This window comes from Pseudopodoces humilis, chromosome 2, assembly GCF_049639895.1.
Source record: "Pseudopodoces humilis isolate 2021_Gansu_Grassland_sample_001 chromosome 2, ASM4963989v1, whole genome shotgun sequence".
NCBI lineage: Eukaryota > Metazoa > Chordata > Aves > Passeriformes > Paridae > Pseudopodoces > Pseudopodoces humilis.
In genome coordinates this window covers 109,925,667-109,939,183 of record NC_142201.1, presented here as the reverse complement: position 1 = coordinate 109,939,183, position 13,517 = coordinate 109,925,667, and the positions used below count along the sequence as shown (strand labels likewise).

Sequence of the window (13,517 nt, the reverse complement as noted above, 5' to 3'; positions counted from 1 at the left end):
AGAGTGCTGCTCTTAGAAGAGGCTGCTGATTGATGACAACACAGATTGTGTGTGTGCTGTCATCTTTATCCTGGCCGTGATTCCTTTTGGTATTTTTTTTTTTAGCTAGTGAGGATGTGAGGGACAGAAGAAGCCTAATGGGACTTCATATGCTGTGTGATGTATGGGGCACTTGCAGTCAGGAATATTGAACTCATAAATGTACTCATTTGCCCTGGAGTCACTGAGAGGGAGACGAAATGCAGGACACCGCAATGTCACAGTCGTGCAGAGTCACTTCTGTAACAACAGAGCGGCAGCAGCAAGGCCGTATTTTTCTTGGATTTTACTGCAAATGTGTAAGTGGGCTCTGCTCTCGTTGGCTGGAAGAGAAGGTGAGCTTTTGCTGGATTAGTCTTTATGCAGACCCCTTTTGCATCTTGTTTTGCTGAGATTCAGGATGTTTTGGGGTGCTGTTTGGAAGCGACCCTGCGCGTGCTGTCTGTTCTGTCTCGTGTCTCCACCACAGCACTGCAACCCTAAGCTCTACCAGCTTGCCCTTCAAGCATGAAGGTGAAATGAAGTTGAATGTGCACATCCGAGGCAGATGGTTAGCCCCAGTCTTGCAGTGGTATTTGAGAGAGATTTTCTTCATCTTATTTCAGCAGCACAGAAGGAAATGAAAGTGTTTCTTACTGTAAATACTTTTTTCTCTCTCCCTTCCTCTGCACTGCTGTGAGCGTCTGAAGACTCACTTCACTGCTTTTCTCAGAGACGTCTATTTCTGTCTCATCTTAGATCAATTTAGGCCTGTCCTATGCACATATGATAAAGGCAGCATATTGCTGTGATAGCCTTGAACCAAATTTGTAACACTGGGAGCAGGAGGTGAGATGCAATTGTCATTGATAAGAAGTCACAGTGGCCAAACCAGTGGCTGAAATATGGAATTTTTCAAGCATAGCCAGATTGTTTGAAAAACAGTGCAGAGCACAACACAAGGGTTTTACCCACTTCTCAGAAATGTGTGTGTACACGTGAATCCACTGCGTGGAGCTTCCTTAAGGGGCTATGTCTATGTCTGTCCAGAGAAATGGCACAAAAGTCTAGGCTTCCCAGCTGCATCCTGAACCCAACTGGTGTAGTTATTCCCCAGCACATCTGCTAAGCATCTGAAAGCATCCAGATATTGGCTCTAATGCAGTCTACTTCCTCCAGTGAGTGAGACAGTTCCCCCTGTGTTGTTTGTTTAACCCACCCTGGCACTCGGGGCAACACCCAGTGCACTTTAAGCCATCCCAAAAAGTGCAGTCTCTGGCCCTACCTGACTCTCCAGATAACTGGTTCACAGTGTTTCTTCAGGAGTGGCTTTCCAGTCTCATCTCTGAGATCTGCACTCCAAACAAAGCTGAGGTGGCTTTTGGGGTACATTCAGTTTAGTTTTGCAGTGCAGCTTAACTTCCCATAAGCTTTACTCTTTGCCTGGCTGTGTGGAGCCTTTCCTGCATGGCAGGTACCACTCAGTCACTAAAAGAGCCTGGCAAAGTTCACATTGGCAACACAGACTTTGGGAACAGAGGGAGAGCTTTGTCCCACACCTCCTTCCTGATGGTGAGATGTTGAGGAATGATAATTTTTAGTATTTCAGAAAATCAGTTGGTTTTCATGTGCAGTGCTTTATCTGACTGCACTAATTTCTCCTCCCTGGGTGGGGATGATGTACCTTGATAAACTGGAAAAGGATGAAAGAAATAGATGTTTCTCCTTTGCCTGCTCTTGGCATTAGATTCTTCCTAAATGGAGTGAGCAGACCAGGAGATATTTTTGTCTCCCCTCACCTCTCAGCCCTATTCTCACACTCGCAGTTACCTTTGAGCTGCAGGACTTTGCAGAGCACATTGTGGCTTGCATTGGCTCAGCCCGAGTTCAGTCACCCAAAACCCTTGCAGGTCTATTTTGAAACATCATTCAATCTGTCCACTATGGAGCTTCTTTTTTTTTTTTTTTACTCTTGCTTCTGACATCATTTCCCCAGCACTATATTCACCGCGCTCTGTAGCCAGATCATCTCCTCAGCATATGATGCAAGGAGCTCTTTGAAATGGATTTCATCTCTCCTTTTACTCTGCTCTGCTTGCTGGTGATAATAACTGTTACTCAAGGTAAGGAGGATTTTTCTTTATGGGGCTGGCACAGACTTGCCTAGATGAGCAGACACCCTAATTTTGCTCCAAGATCTTTTAAGGATGCCACCAGGTTTGGGGCGACATCAAATAGTGTGGCTGCTAATGCATGAAAGGGGAAGTCAGACCAAAGTAAGACAGATTCTTTTTCTACTAAACAAAATATTGTACTTTCTGAGTGTCCTGTGTCTGTAGAAGCTTTTCAGCAGGGAATGTAAGGTCCTTGTATGCAGAGTTCTGGCTGGAGAGCGTAGTGGTCCAGTTCCCAACACTCGCTGTGACCTTGGGTTAGTCCCCAGGCTGCTGTTGCCTTTCCATTTACCCATCTCTGATTTACACACCACAGCTTAATAATGTCCAAGTGTACCAAGGGAGACCTGTTCAAGTTAAAACTGTGACCTTACTCTTTGGGTGAAGGCAGCTGTCTGTGCACCTGCAGCTGTTGTTTCTGCTACCCTCTGTGCAAGGTCCATGGTATTGATGCCCTTTCTTCCCACAGTCTCTCATCTCTGCTGGGGGCTGGTAGATGCTCATTTTAAATTTAGGGAGAGAAAAGACCAGCTGTTCAGCCTTTTGTTTCCCTGTGTGCAAGTGTGCACACCATTCCTGTGCTGTTGAGGTGGGGGAAGTTGGACCCTATAGAAGACATCCCACTCCTCTGATTTTCAATCACTGGTGATCCAACTTGTCCCTAGGGTTGGGTCTGTCCCTCTTATGTCTCACCTGGGCATTATCCTTCCTGGGAGGCAGCCAGGAGGGGATGGATGGACATGGCAAGCTTGCTCTCCTTTCAGGCTCTGCCATCTGGACTGGTGCGCTCGGCGGCGACTCAGCAGTCTTTTCTTTGGAAATCCAAAGCCTGCAGAACTTCTCCAGTATGAGCAAGGAGGATAAGAAATGCTCTACAACTGTCCTAAATGATACTTTGCTGGCCAAGTGTGGCACTTCTGCCAGTAGATGGCTGAACTTAGAGAACGGCTCCCTAGTGCTGAGGAGCGTGGAGAAAGACGATGAAGGAAAATACGGATTTGTTTTTCAGAACACCACCAGAAATTTTACACTGGAAGTATTTGGTAAGTGGCCTTCTTAGCAACACAAAGCATTTCAACTTGTGAACCTGGTTGGAAGCCTGATGCCTTGAATTTTTTCTAAAGAAACTGTTTGAGCTTGCAGGAGTTATAGGTGCCTCTGGGAACCATGTCAGTCTTCTCTCCCCTCAGAATTCCTGCTCCCTTTTGTGTGCCCACTCATCCATCTGCAGGCAGCAAAGGCAGAAACAAAGTCACTTCTGTACAGGATCCAGCTCATTGCTTGGGTTAATATGGAGAAGGCTTAGGAGGGTTTGTCCTCCTGCTGAATTGTGCTCCAGGCAGACAGAGAGCGTTGCTCCGGTCCTCGTCACCACCGTTCCTTTTGCAGGGCTTTCACTTGCTCAGGCTTCTAAGATAAATTGAAGCTTGTGAAACTGTAATGAAAATGTCTGAGCAAACCAGTCTCAGTGAAGATAAATGAACCCTTACACCTTTTGGGTGCAAACAGGCGGAACTGCTGTGCACAGGAGGTCAAAGATGTGACTCCTTGGTATGAAGAACAGGGGCTTAGACTGGAAGTAGTCAAAGACTGCAGGAGTGTCCTGGGTTTAACTTCCATTTCAGTGGATTTACTTTGGGAACATTTGCCTCCTCCTTCTGTTCTGTTGCCACCCCTAAGGCAGGGAAAAACTTGCACAGCCAGCACATTCCTGGAGGCAGGGAATTTTAACTGAAGATGATGTCCTAGTGCAAGAAAGTGATTTCTGAGCTTATTTCCATGGATGGATGTTGTCAGTGTTACTCCTGCTGTCAGAAAACCATACCAGTTCTCTATCAAGTTTGTATTTGCAAAGTAGCAAATGTAGGAAGTAGGTTTGCTCCTTGTAGTAGACTGAAAGTGAAAAATTGAGGAAAATGTAGCAAGAGTAATGATTCATTGATTAATTTTAAAATGTCCCACTCTGGGTATCATATCTAACTGCAGGCATCTTGTGTTTGTACCCATGTTGGCCATGATTTGCACCAGGTCCTCTCTAAAATGGAAGAAGGGGCAGAGTAACAGCAAAAGCACAAACCTCTGGTGAAGGGGAGGACTGAGTGTCCTCCAAAGCTATGATTATCTGCTGATTAGAGAGGAGAGCTCTGGCTGGCACATGCTTTGGACATTTCCACCATCCTCTCAGACCAGGGGCTTTTATTTTTAATTTTTTTTCCCAATGTCAGTTAGGAAAGTGAAAAGATGCCAGATTTTGGTGGCATCCCCAAAGCAGGGATCAAGAGTCACTTGCAGGGTTGGGGTGGGCACTGTTAAGCATTTCAGGCCAGAGTGCAGCCACTCCAGAGTCTGGTTACTTGTTTCTGTGCTCCCCTGATACAGTAAATGTGGTATTACTGGGATTGCTGGTAAGGGAAGCTTCTGTTTTCACTGCTGAGTCCTCTCCTCACCTCTTTTCTCCCTGTTTCTGTTGCCCCACGCTGTGTGTGACCAGAGCCGACCATTGGTATCCAGTGCTTCCCTGATGGGACTGCAGAGCTGTCCTGCAACGTGGCCAGCAGCCAGATCCTGGTCTTTCGGTGGCTGCTGAATGGCACCCACCTGAAAGCTGAGGGGGCTTGCATCAAGGATGCTGGGAAGAAGGTTCACCTGGGCAAAACTGAGCCTGGGGAGTTTGTGTGTGAAGTTTTGAAGGGGAACAGTGTCACGAGGACCAGGCCCATCACGCTCTCTTGCAGCTACGGTGAGTAACGGCATCTCCAGAAAAATCTTCCTTTTGGTCTCTTGCAGCAGCAAACTGAGGGGTTGTTGGTGCCCTCAAAACATCAAACTCTTCTGTCCTCTGGCATCTCTCTTCCAGAGTTACCAAGTCCCGCCTTTAGAAAGTGACCCCTTGATTTCCTTCTCCCTCTTGTGCCTTGGACTGGCACAGCCTACAGTGACAGATGCGATAAGTTTGTCGAGGAGTCCTTTTACCCAGCTCTGCAGCAAGGATGGATCTCCATCTGTCTCTTTTCCTACTTTTTGGTGATGGAGATTTGCACCCTCCTGTTCACTGCTCCTCTGTGCTTTAGGAACACAGGCTGCTTTCTACTCTGATGTGCATCTGTGACCCAGATGCCTTCCAGTTTCCGTGCATGCCCATAAAAACCCTTCCACTAATTCAGCCCTGATGCTGCTGGACTCAGTTGAGGTGTTTTGCCTCATCTCCTTTCCCCTTATCTGGGCCAGAAGCACAAAAGATTTTCTGATCTATACAAGTGTCTCTCCATCAGCCCCATCCATTAGAAGTGGGTAAAGACACAAGTCATTTACTTATGGAATGTAGGGTTTTTCCCTCTCCATATCCTTGCTCAGACATGTAAGTCTGAGAGAAGGCTGGGATTTTATCTATTAGAAAACTATTCATAAATACTGACCATTCTGATTGAATAAGGCTAGAGTTTAATGACACAGAAAATCTGGATCCCTGGGTATCATTTAATTTGCACCTCCAGTAGTGAAGGCTCTTTTACTCTCCGGCAGCAAAGATGGTTATCAAAGCTACAGGCATAACTTAACCATAAGGTTTTTTGACAAATTTTGCTGTAATTAATTTAATCACTTTTGCCACTAGAAAAACTGTACTGTAGGATTTTAGAAATTGTCTGGGACACTCCAGCTCCATGGCAGATACTGTCTTTTCTTCTGGTTGGCATGCAGTTGGTGTGAAAGCAGCCCTCCTGACCTAGTCCCTGTGTCCAGTGTGGTGGCATTCAGCAGAAATGCTGTGGGCTGTCCATGCCTGGCACCACCAGCCAATCTGTGCAGATTTGGCATTTGTGGCTGTGGAGCTGTGATCTGAATTCTGCCCAGTCAAATTGGTTGGAGGCTGCTCAGTGTAGTCAGACCCAAGTTGGCCGAGGCCCTGGGGAAGGAGGATGTGAACATGCATGAGCTGTTCAGGCAAGCCCTGTGATAAATCACACAAGTGCTGACAGATTCCATGGTTGATCCTGGGCAGCTGCCCAGGCCCCTGGGTGTGATATCTGTTCCCCATTTCCTCTTGGAAAGCTCATGAGGGAATTTAGTGATATCTCTTTGGGGATGTACACGCACATAAATACTTATTTGGAAGGGTCTGAAAGAAAGAAAGTGGCAGTGATTCCACTTCTTAGTCACCAAATGCAACCAAATTTGTAAAAAGTGAATTAAAGCAATTCTGGATGCCAGTAAAATGAATTGAAGAGAGAAATGGGTTCATTTCCCTTAATTGAAGGTTAATTATTTTTGTGGGTTATTATTTGCTCTAGGCAAAGGGCTGAATTGAGTTTTTCCACTGTAGATAGATGATCTATGTAAAAACATCCACTTGGGCAACCTGTTGGCTGATTAAATTAATTTTGAATCAACATTACCAAAAACCAATTTGGCAGAAATGCCATAAACTTCCCAGGCAACACAGGGCTCTGAACACAGAGGATTCAGAAGTTACAAAGTCAACATATGTAGAAGATTTTATTGATTAATTACTTGTTCATTGCTTATTTATAATACAATATTTTATTTCAAAAAGACCTTATTAACAAGTGGCAAATTTTTGGGAAAAAGATTCAGGAAAAAATTTCCAACTTCTATTCATAATTTTGACAAGATTCTCAAGCTTTCATAAACTAAAATAATTAGGGAAATTATTTCTGAGTTGCTGAAAGTTCTTCATTTTGAATATGTTTTTTTTTTTAATTGTTCTTAAAAAGACTGGAATAAGCACTCTGAAAATACCACAAGCAGTTGTTTTTACTGTCCTGGTGAGCAGGTGGAGTATAGTATATCCTGGAACATTTAAAATTCTTCCTAGTCTCTGGAGATATGGAGCAATTAGTGCTTTTGAGGGCTTGAAAATAAGCTCCAAATGAGCCTGTTGGTTGCTGCAGTGCTGTGCTGTGCAGGCATGTGTGCTGCTGAAAAGGAGTTAAATTATTCAGAAAGGGATGGCACAGGCTTACCTAAGGAGTTTTAAGGAATTTATGTTATCCTTAAAGTGGAGCTTTAACTACATGGAGTACGGGGTTTTTTTGCACGTGGCAAGAAAGTTTTCCAAGAGGCTGCCCCAAGCTGGAGCAGATGATCTCAGAAGGAGCCAGCCTGGATGGGTCTCTTGTGCAAGTCTGCGATGCCCTCTACCAGCTGCCTGCTCAGCAGCAGCCAACCTGCGGCTCTGCCCCGTCACAGCAACCCTGAGCAAGGGCTGCTGAGCCGGGTAATAATTACCACTGACTTGTGCTGCCCTTCTGCTCAGCCATCTGCAGCCCCCACTCCTGCTGTGTGTTCCGCACGCTCCCGGCCGCGCTGGGGAACAGAGCGGAATCCTTCCCTGAGCAGCAGCGGAGCCGGGGAAGGATTTTTTTTCCTGTAGCTCTAGCTCAAGTGGTCACAGTCTTTGAGGCAGTGCAGGCTCTGATGAGAATTGCTCTGGGGTTGGTGCAGTCATTACATGACCGTCCTAAGCGGATTCTCTGATACCAGCTCTGGGGACAGACTCTGCAGCTTTTCCTTCAGTGGGAAGTGTTTCCTTAGGTCTCCCTCCTCACCTGCCCCTTTTCATGCAACTTGTTGAAATGTAGTGTCCTTCAAACCACCACCTTCTCTGTTAAATTTGATTAAAACTTACAGATTACCTTAGATGTCAGTGATCAGAGCAGGCAGAAGCAAATGCACGCAGCTTAGGCTCACAGGCCCCTTCTCTTAATGAAAAGTTCCATGCCGTAATTAAGTGATGTGACATAAATCACAAAGTGCCACGGTTCACAGCGTCAGCTGCCCTGATCCAAACTAAAGCAACAGATGATGTCAGCAAGCTCTAATCTGGCTGCAGAGTTGCTCCCACTGGGGGAAAGGAGTTTGCCCACCATGGTACCTAACAATGCTGTGTCCTTCTTGCAGACCTGCTGCGGTACCCGGGGTTCATTTACATCCTGGCAGGGTGTGCAGCGGGCGTGCTTATCCTGGTGGTGGCTTTGCCTGCAGCCATATGTTGCTGCATGAAGAGGAGACACAAGTTCATCCCCGTGCCTTCAGGTGAGTGGGGAGTGCTGTGACCCCCCCTGTGATTAATTTTGGAGAGGACTGTGTGTGTGCAGGCTGGGGCTGACATGGCCTTAGAGTAACCTGGGCTCAGCTGGGTGTCTGTGTGTCCTCCAGCCTGTCCTCCCTTGACCTGCTGGAGCACAAGTCTGCTTGCTGATAGGCAACTTCTATGGCTAGCAGGGTCTTGGATGAAACCTCGCTTTTCCTTTATCCACCTCACACTTGTGCCCTCACCCTGTGCTCCTGGCCTGAAGAAAAACCCACAGCAAAACCTTTCCTATGAGCAATAAAACTGAACCTGATTCAGGTGTGATCCCGAAATGACCCCAAGGTTTCTGATGGCAGTCCTCTGTCAGCACCAGTCCCTGAGTGCAATCTGCCCGTGCCACCTCAAGCTGTGATCCTGCCAGCATGGCCAGGCTGCTCTCTGGCAGGTTGGCAGTGACTCTCCGTTCTTGGCATCTGCCCGCTCCGGGAGCGGGGCCGGGGACGCAAACACGTGCTGGGGCTCTGGCCTCACAGCAGACCTGCCGAGGCTGGGGCTGTGGGACGCCTCTTCCTTCAAATCTCTGGTTTTGGTTTCACAGAGGAGGAGAAGGATGATGGATTGACAATGTCAGTGGTGTCCGGTGAAGGCACGAAGAGCCCCCCCAATGGAGACCGTGTCGAGGCTCAGGCTGCCCAAACTGACCGTCCTCCGAAGCCTGGTGAGTCCAGTGACCTGTCTGAAGTCGGACAGATAGCTTGTTTTGGAGGAGCACAGTGTTTGTGGATGTGGAGGTGACAGTAGAGAGGGACCTGGGAGACACCAGAACAGTGGAGGTGCTGCACCTTCTCCAGGAGTTGCAGCAGGGCATTTTTCAGTACCTTGCTCATGCCATGAGAGGTAGAGGCAGCCGTCCCACAAGCATCCCACAGAGGGTGCTGCCAGCAGGCTGCAGGCTGGCTGTTCCAGTATCTCCTGTGCTAAAACACATACCTCAAAAACAGCAGCCCCCCAGAACTCAGCAGTTTTCCTGCTGTTTTCTCATCCTTCTCCCCTTTTTATATATGGTTATAAAAATCAGTGTTGTTTTTGTAAGCAGTCATCTTCAGGACAGCAGGAACCAATATGCTGAGCTGTAGACACAGCTAAATCCCATCAAAGCCAGAGGCTTGTGTATTTTCTTAAATTGAGGCTAGAGTGGGAATTTGGTCACATTTTAAATTCTTCAAAGAAATCGAGAATAAACCCCCACAGCTTTAGCACAATACGGTCAACAGAGTGCGGTGATAAAAACCCTTCAGAAATGTCCTGTTCTGTAAGTGCTTAATATTAATATTCCACTTTTTGCATTATGTTTCCCTCAGTTTTGCTTCCCAAACACAAAAGCTGGCAATGCCTGGCCTAGTAATGCACCATCATCAGCTGAAGTAGGTTTAGGAGAGACATCATGAACTGGAGCAACATTGCATAGGTCACAGCCTGGTCTCAGCACTGCATTTCTGGTGTCCTTCACTGCACCGTGCACAGACTTCTATAGCTCTGCTGTGCTTTATATCTAACCTTGGATGCCCTTTGCTCTGCTTTCAAAATACTAAATGCTACTCATGAACATTGAACAAGAAAGAGAATAAAAATAAAAAGTCTTTCAGGTCATTGTTTAATATTAATATACTTCAAGTGTAGAGGTTTTAATAAAAAATTCAAACATTATAAGTTTGGCTAAAAAGTAGCCCATATTTAAATGTTTTGCAATTAAGTAAAAAGCAGAGATGCATGTGGAAAGTAGGTGAGAACTGAATGTGTGCTGTTAGCCGTCTTTAATTATTCAGATGTAAGTGAACAGATTTGGTTTTAGTATTTTGGTACTAAAGGTTTGGTAGTAGCAGTACTAAAGTACTTTGGTGCTAAGAATCCAGATAGCTTCAGTACCAAAGTGCCCTAAGGCATGATGGATAGCTCAGTAAATGAGCAGTTACAGAGGAAATTGAAATTTGGCTTGCAGATGCCAGGGGCGAAGGGACTGAGTAGATTAGGCAGCCTGCAGCATTAGGGACCAAGGGATGAATTTCCATGAGGGTGAGCCATAGTGTGGGCACTTACAAACTATTTCTCCCTTTTCTAGACGCTGCCCAGGTTGCTCAAGGCGTTGAGCCCCAGCCACTGGCAGAAGAAAACGTTCCAGGGCAGATAGAAGCTGAGGAAATGCCAGATCCTGAGGTCATAGTTGATATGGAAAGCCAGGGAGATGCCTCAGACTGCTTCCCAGATCCAACTGATGACTGATCTGACAGTGCTTGCCGCTCCACCCTGAGGCCTGTGACACTCCTTTACATCCCATAGTCTCACTGTGTCTGGAACATTTCAGCAGGGGAAAGACGTGAGGTGTCAGACCTTCTGACCTCACTCAAAAAGGAAAAAAGGAAATACAGAGAAAAGCACACACGTGGCTTCAAGGCTGCACTGCTGTGGCCCAGCAGGTTCACTAACAAACAAAAGCAGGCAGCTCCTTGGTGCTTTGCCTGCGAACAGAGCTGCAGCTAAACCTGGGAGCTCCAGGGACCAGCCTGGAATGAGACAGGCAGCTCCTCCTGCCCCCTGCCCACCCCATGCCTTGCCATATCTTTGCCAGCCAGGGCCAGGCACTACAGCCAGGCTGAGGTGCCCTGCCAGTCCCAAGTCCCAGAAACCAAGGACTTGCCAGAAATTTCCTGAGAAAGCTTTTTCTCAGGAGACTTCAGGGCATTTTTTTCCCAGGCCCCGCCAAGGAAACTCAAAGGAGGTTTCAGCTTGGTATCTGCTGTCCTGGGTGCTTATCTGAGCTGCTCCTCTGAGCTCCAGACCCTGTGATTTGGCCTCACCTCTTGCTGCCTGCAGCAGGAGCAGTGGTGTGGGCTTGAAATTTGACTTGCAGCTGCTGTGGGCAGACCTGGGGTGATGCTGGCTTTGCCCCCCCCTTAGTGCCCCAAGTGACAGAGGGGACAGGTTACCTTTCACCAGAACCCTGGTTGGCTTCTGCTGCTTGGGCTGTCCCTGAGCTAAGCCAGCACTGTCACCTGCTTGCCTGCAGCAGGAGGGGGCCTGGGGCTGCAATTTTGGCAGAAACCTTGATTTTAACGCTGAGGTTGTTGATCAATGCAAGCATTAGTGCCTTTAGTGTGATAGTTTAGCTACTGCAAGCTGATGAAGCTGGACATCTGCCTGTGCATGTAGGCTTGTTTGGAGCTGTGTTATTTGCACAGACAGGAGCAATTTGTAGAATCTCTTAGGTAAGTCTTGCTGCTATGCATGTCCTGTTCTGCTCAGGGGAGGTGTGCCTGTGGAGCAGCTGGGGGAGACCTGCAGGGAAGAAGGATGCTGGCAGCAGGCAGCTGAGTCCCAGCAAAGCTGAAAGGGACTGCAGGGCTGTCAGGCTGCAGAGTGCTGCAGGATGTGCTGCCACGGTGTAGGACAATTTTAGTAGTCAGAGTGAGGTGTTAAATCAGTTGTTAGTGTTACATTAGCCTGCTGGGCTAGAGAGTGTGGTAATAAAAGCAGAGATGGCACAGACTGGGACCAAAAGGGATGGGGAGGTGTGTACTGCATTCCCCTCCTCACCTGTCATTTCGTCCCTGTTTTATATTGTGCTGACACTGTGAATCCCTTGGAAATGGGTTTAAGATAAGCCTGGTGAATGCCATCCAAGGAGGGCTGTGAGCACCCCAGCAGAATCCAGACAAAACCAAAAGCTTCTCTCCCAGGTGAGGGAGCTTACCTGGGAGTCCTTCATCTCTGTGTACTGGCCAAGGCTCTGCATCAGTGACACCCAGCCATAGGTGATTGTTCTCGTTGTTTCCTTGTCCTGTGACTGTCTTTAGAAGATCTTTTGTGCTGTGCTGGTGGTGATTCAGCCTTTCTCCCCTTTTAAAGGCTGCAGTTGGAATCTGATTTTCCACGGTGAGAGGGAGGTGATAATTCTTTTCCTTACGGTGCTGTTCTAACTCTTTTCAGTATAAACATTCCTCAGAGGCTGTGAGTTTAATGGCAAAAAAGTGACACAGAGTGCCTGGGGGTGGCAGTGCAGAAGCAGCGATGCCAGGTGAATGTCACCACGCCAGTGTCACCAAATTGCGGGGATGTAGTCAGCGTTGCTTCATTCTGCACTTTCTGGCAGGGGCAGGAGGGGACACTCGACTCCAGCACATCCCTCAAAGGCTGAACTACTGCTCTGAGCTGCACTGGAGAAAACAGGCAGTGTTTCAGTGCTGAGGGTGAGAGCTGGGCCAGCCTTGTCCTGCTGGGCTGGGGCATCCCAGCTCCAGCTTATCCCAGTGCTGCCTTCCTTCTGTCAGCCCTGGGAGGGCTGGGGGTGCCCAGCAGCTGTGAACACCATCACTATTATGATCCTGGTTCTGGAAGGATTTTTCCCATAGAAATGTGAGAGGTCTTTGCAAGACAGATTGGACCACAGCTGATTTTTTGTCCTTTACCACTGAAAATGCCATTGAGCAATGGGGCAAAAGTTTTTGTTATTGTGAGGTCAGGAGAGAAGTGATGCAGCCTGTGTTCTTCCTTTAACTGTATGTGCTCATGCCCAGCTATTGTTCTTTTCTGGTGTTTTATTTCTTTTTCCTTTCCCCCCATGATTTATTTTGTTCCAAATAAAAAGATCTGTTTTCTACCTTGTTTCAGAACTGTTTAAGTTTTGTTATTTTATAATTGTCTCTTTCTGGTTTTTACAGGAAGTACAGGCTTATTTTCAAATTTATACACAGCCAAACAAAGGAAAGGTGATAACAAGTTATTGCTGACTAGAGCTGACTTGGGGGGTCAAGGGCACAGAGATCATGAGGACATTCATCTGTAGGTCACCCCAGGAGAGGCTGTAGGACGGTGGCACAAAGCCTGTCCCTGCTGGAATGTGTGTTAGTGTTTAAGTACATTCATGTGCACCAGCAGCTCACCAAGCCCTGCTCTGGTGCCTTGCCTGAACTGGGAGGTGCAGGGCAGGGATGCAGGGTGATGGCTTTACCCATCTTTATCCATCTGTATTTTTTTGTGACACCTGAGCCACCTCAGCTGTGAGAGAGGAAACTGGACTGCATAGCACCTTTTGCATGGAGGAGGTGGCTCATTCTCACCCTTAGACAAGTGGCCCCAGATTGTGGGTAAAATATGATATGATTGTATCAAATCCCTTGAGTTTACCATAACAGGTTTATCCCTGGAACACTGGTGTGACTGGGCATGGGCGATCCTGCCCTGCAGTCCATGAGCCCAGCATTCCAAGGAGTCATCTG

The 13,517-nt window shown here is 47.3% G+C and overlaps 1 protein-coding gene across 1 annotated transcript; it reads left to right on the top strand.

Moving 5' to 3' along the window:
- The first annotated feature begins 2,036 nt into the window (after positions 1-2,036).
- Positions 2,037-12,904, top strand: LOC102099151 (uncharacterized). Its single transcript, XM_005524188.3, has 6 exons — positions 2,037-2,141; positions 2,957-3,235; positions 4,684-4,932; positions 8,112-8,246; positions 8,843-8,962; positions 10,364-12,904. The coding sequence occupies exons 1-6, from the start codon at positions 2,081-2,083 to the stop codon at positions 10,522-10,524; spliced, it is 1,005 nt and encodes a 334-aa protein (XP_005524245.2). The 5' UTR covers positions 2,037-2,080; the 3' UTR covers positions 10,525-12,904.
- Positions 12,905-13,517: the final 613 nt, after the last annotated feature.

Excerpts from the sequence above, each read along its gene's own strand:
- LOC102099151 (XM_005524188.3), top strand. The coding sequence starts at position 2,081 with ATGGATTTCATCTCTCCTTTTACTCTGCTCTGCTTGCTGGTGATAATA. Across the intron at positions 3,236-4,683 it reads TTTTACACTGGAAGTATTTG|AGCCGACCATTGGTATCCAG; the intron begins GTAAGTGGCCTT and ends GTGTGTGACCAG. Across the intron at positions 4,933-8,111 it reads CACGCTCTCTTGCAGCTACG|ACCTGCTGCGGTACCCGGGG; the intron begins GTGAGTAACGGC and ends TCCTTCTTGCAG.